This window comes from Plectropomus leopardus, unplaced genomic scaffold (assembly GCF_008729295.1).
Source record: "Plectropomus leopardus isolate mb unplaced genomic scaffold, YSFRI_Pleo_2.0 unplaced_scaffold3985, whole genome shotgun sequence".
In the NCBI taxonomy this organism is placed as follows: Eukaryota; Metazoa; Chordata; class Actinopteri; order Perciformes; family Serranidae; genus Plectropomus; species Plectropomus leopardus.
Window position 1 is genome coordinate 1 of NW_024643627.1, and position 2,823 is coordinate 2,823.

Sequence of the window (2,823 nt, forward strand, 5' to 3'; positions counted from 1 at the left end):
AGAATTATTACCCAAAATGTGGTTAAGTTGATCCAAGTAGTGCTTCCCGGGAAAGATTGGCCTGTTGGACAACATCTCAGCGAGGATGCAACCCACCGACCAAATGTCTATGGACTTGGTGTAGCCCTGAAAGTGAGGAGCACGAAGACACGGTCATGACAATTTTTCAACTATGTCATACATAACATGATTGCAAACTGTGTTAAGTTAAATTTAACTGGGTCCAGTTAGATATTAAGGCCTTAATCATGGCAGTGTTAGAGCTAATTCTTCTAATTCTTTAAATCATTTAGATCATCTGCAGAATTTAGAATGCAAAGTTTATTAATAAGATTGAAATTAAACATTTAAGGGAACTTTAATGTAACTGATGAAATCAAATTCAGTGTTGCCAACGAAAGGTCGAAAAAAATATACTGCACCAGCATAGTTTAAGTTCTTTCCCAGCATCTTTAATTTGAATATAAATGCAGGGACTAGGATTTCAAACAAAAGTTTAAACCAAAAGTATTCTGGCCATATATTGAATTCCAAACAGCTGAAATACCAGAGGCACAGGCACAGCACGACATATCTGCTGCAGCAGAGGCAGAACGTGTCCATTACGATCAACTGAAACTGCAAAGCTGACTGAAGCCTGCACTTTACAACTCTATTTTCTATTTTCCCATCTATTTTTTCTCTTCCTGCAGCTACAAGCCCCTCCCACAGGTAAAACCTACACAAAGCTGTGCAAATACGACTACAATGTGCTAAAATGATCAAAATAAATACCTCATTGCATCAGAGGTAACGCCACACAGCAGAGCAACCTTTTTATATTTCACATTATATTAATATAATTGGTGCATCCTGTGGTTAAAATCCTAATTTATATCATAATTTCTAACTTCACAAAATGCACACAGTGAATCTGGCACCCTATGCTACAAAGACGGAGTCTGTGTAGCAGGTGAAAAATCCTGTTCGCCCGGCAGCGCCTGTGACGCACACATTTCAGGTGTAACTTGGCAAAACAAGGAAAAAAATCCTCAAAATATTCACCCATCTGTTTTATTATTCACATATCAACATGTCTACAGCAGGTGAGGACACTCACCTTGGAGTTGAGCATAATCTCGGGTGCTCGGTACCAACGAGTGGCGACGTACTCTGTTAGGAAACCGGTGTGATCGTGGTCAGGATCAGCCACACGAGCCAAACCAAAATCACAGATCTGCAGAGAGACGAGTGACAAGTTGGTTAGTGACTGCAACGATAGAGGATACAAGATCTAAATAAGCTGGTAGTTATTTCATTCACAACTTAAAAACCCTTTCCAGGTTAGTTATGCTATTCAGAGCCTTTACAGAAAGATGACTGTTTGTACTTGTCAGTTTATTATTTTTTAAAAATATTTCTTTATTATTTTACTTTGTGCTGTTATCCTACCACTAACCTCTTATCTACAGATTAGAGGATTTTAATCAGTACCTATTTATTTATTATTATTATTATTCTTATTCTAAATAAACTGGTAGTTATTTCATTCCTGCTACTGCTACTACTACTACTACTACTACTACTACTACTACTACTACTACTACTACTACTACTTGTGGTGTTTTTAATGAGTGCGCTTATTTAGTGCTTTACTTAATTACAAAGTATTACTTTTTATTCATATGCTTGTCTGTGTGTGTCAGTGTGTGTCAATTTGTTTGTATGAAAAACACCGCACAAATAAAGTCTGATTGACTAAAATGTAACCTAAAACGATAACAGGCTGAATGCTGAAATGTTTGGCATTAACCCACTGACCAATATTAAATTTGGATTATATGTAACAGAAAATAAGCCTTTGTATCACCCCAATGTATTCTCTCTTTAAGACACTCAAAAAGTTCTCAAAAGCATGCACATTGAGACGCGACAAACAAAAAGCTCTACCTTGAGATCACAGGTGGTGTTGAGCAGAAGGTTGGAGGGCTTCAGGTCGCGGTGCAGCACGTTGGCAGAGTGGATGTACTTGAGCCCTCGTAGGATCTGGTAGAGGAAGTAGCAGATGTGGTCGTTGCTCAGGTGTTGAGTCTTCAGGAGCTTGTACAGGTCTGTCTCCATGAGATCCTGCACAATATATCTGCACGGTGCCAGGTCAAAGAATCGCTACTTTTATACGGTGGAAACACACTCCTTGTAAAAGCATAAAAATGGAAAAAAATACATAACATTGTACAGTGTGAATGAGTCAGATTTTTATTCCCATCTGGGCCGCATAAGTACGTCAAACAAAAGGTGTCCCACAGGTCTGAGCAATCAACCCAATAGTGACCTAAACTGAAATTATGACTTCGTTACAGGCCTAATTTCAATCACAGCAATATGTTTCATATATTTATTCCTTCACGCATGCTGCCATTTAACATAGTCCTAATACATGACCATCTGTTTTGCTTTCTGGTTATTTTTTACTTCTTCTCTGCACTTTTGTATCCAAACTACATTTAGGTTTTACTGCCACACTCACACTTTGTTAGTATTGCAAAAAAATAAAAAACCTTGCATATTTAAACTCAGACAACTGCCCTTATTTTGTTGTCCCTGCAGGCTGGCAAGGCCATGAAAAGACAATCAAACTGTAGAAGTATTTGGTCGAACTCTCAAATCTGAGGTTTCATGGTCATTGAAGGTTGGCTCGGCAGTTTGTGTGTTTTTTTTGTACCACTGAGCAAAAAATCCTATTTCTTCTGCACCTTTATTTTGATCTGTTTTCAAGACCAGTACAGCTGCAACACATTTAGTTTGTAGTGTACACAACATGCACCTACCAACTACGTCAGGGCA

General features: G+C 38.2%; 1 protein-coding gene across 1 annotated transcript; it reads right to left on the reverse strand.

The window, feature by feature from the left end:
* Positions 1–11: 11 nt before the first annotated feature.
* Positions 12–2,126, reverse strand: LOC121939016 (mitogen-activated protein kinase 1-like; the record flags this gene model as incomplete). The annotated part of the gene is made up of 3 exons (XM_042482168.1): positions 1,930–2,126; positions 1,100–1,216; positions 12–126 (listed from the first exon to the last, which is right to left on the reverse strand). Coding segments are annotated over exons 1-3 (403 nt in total), but the record flags the coding sequence as incomplete, so codon positions are not given.
* Positions 2,127–2,823: the final 697 nt, after the last annotated feature.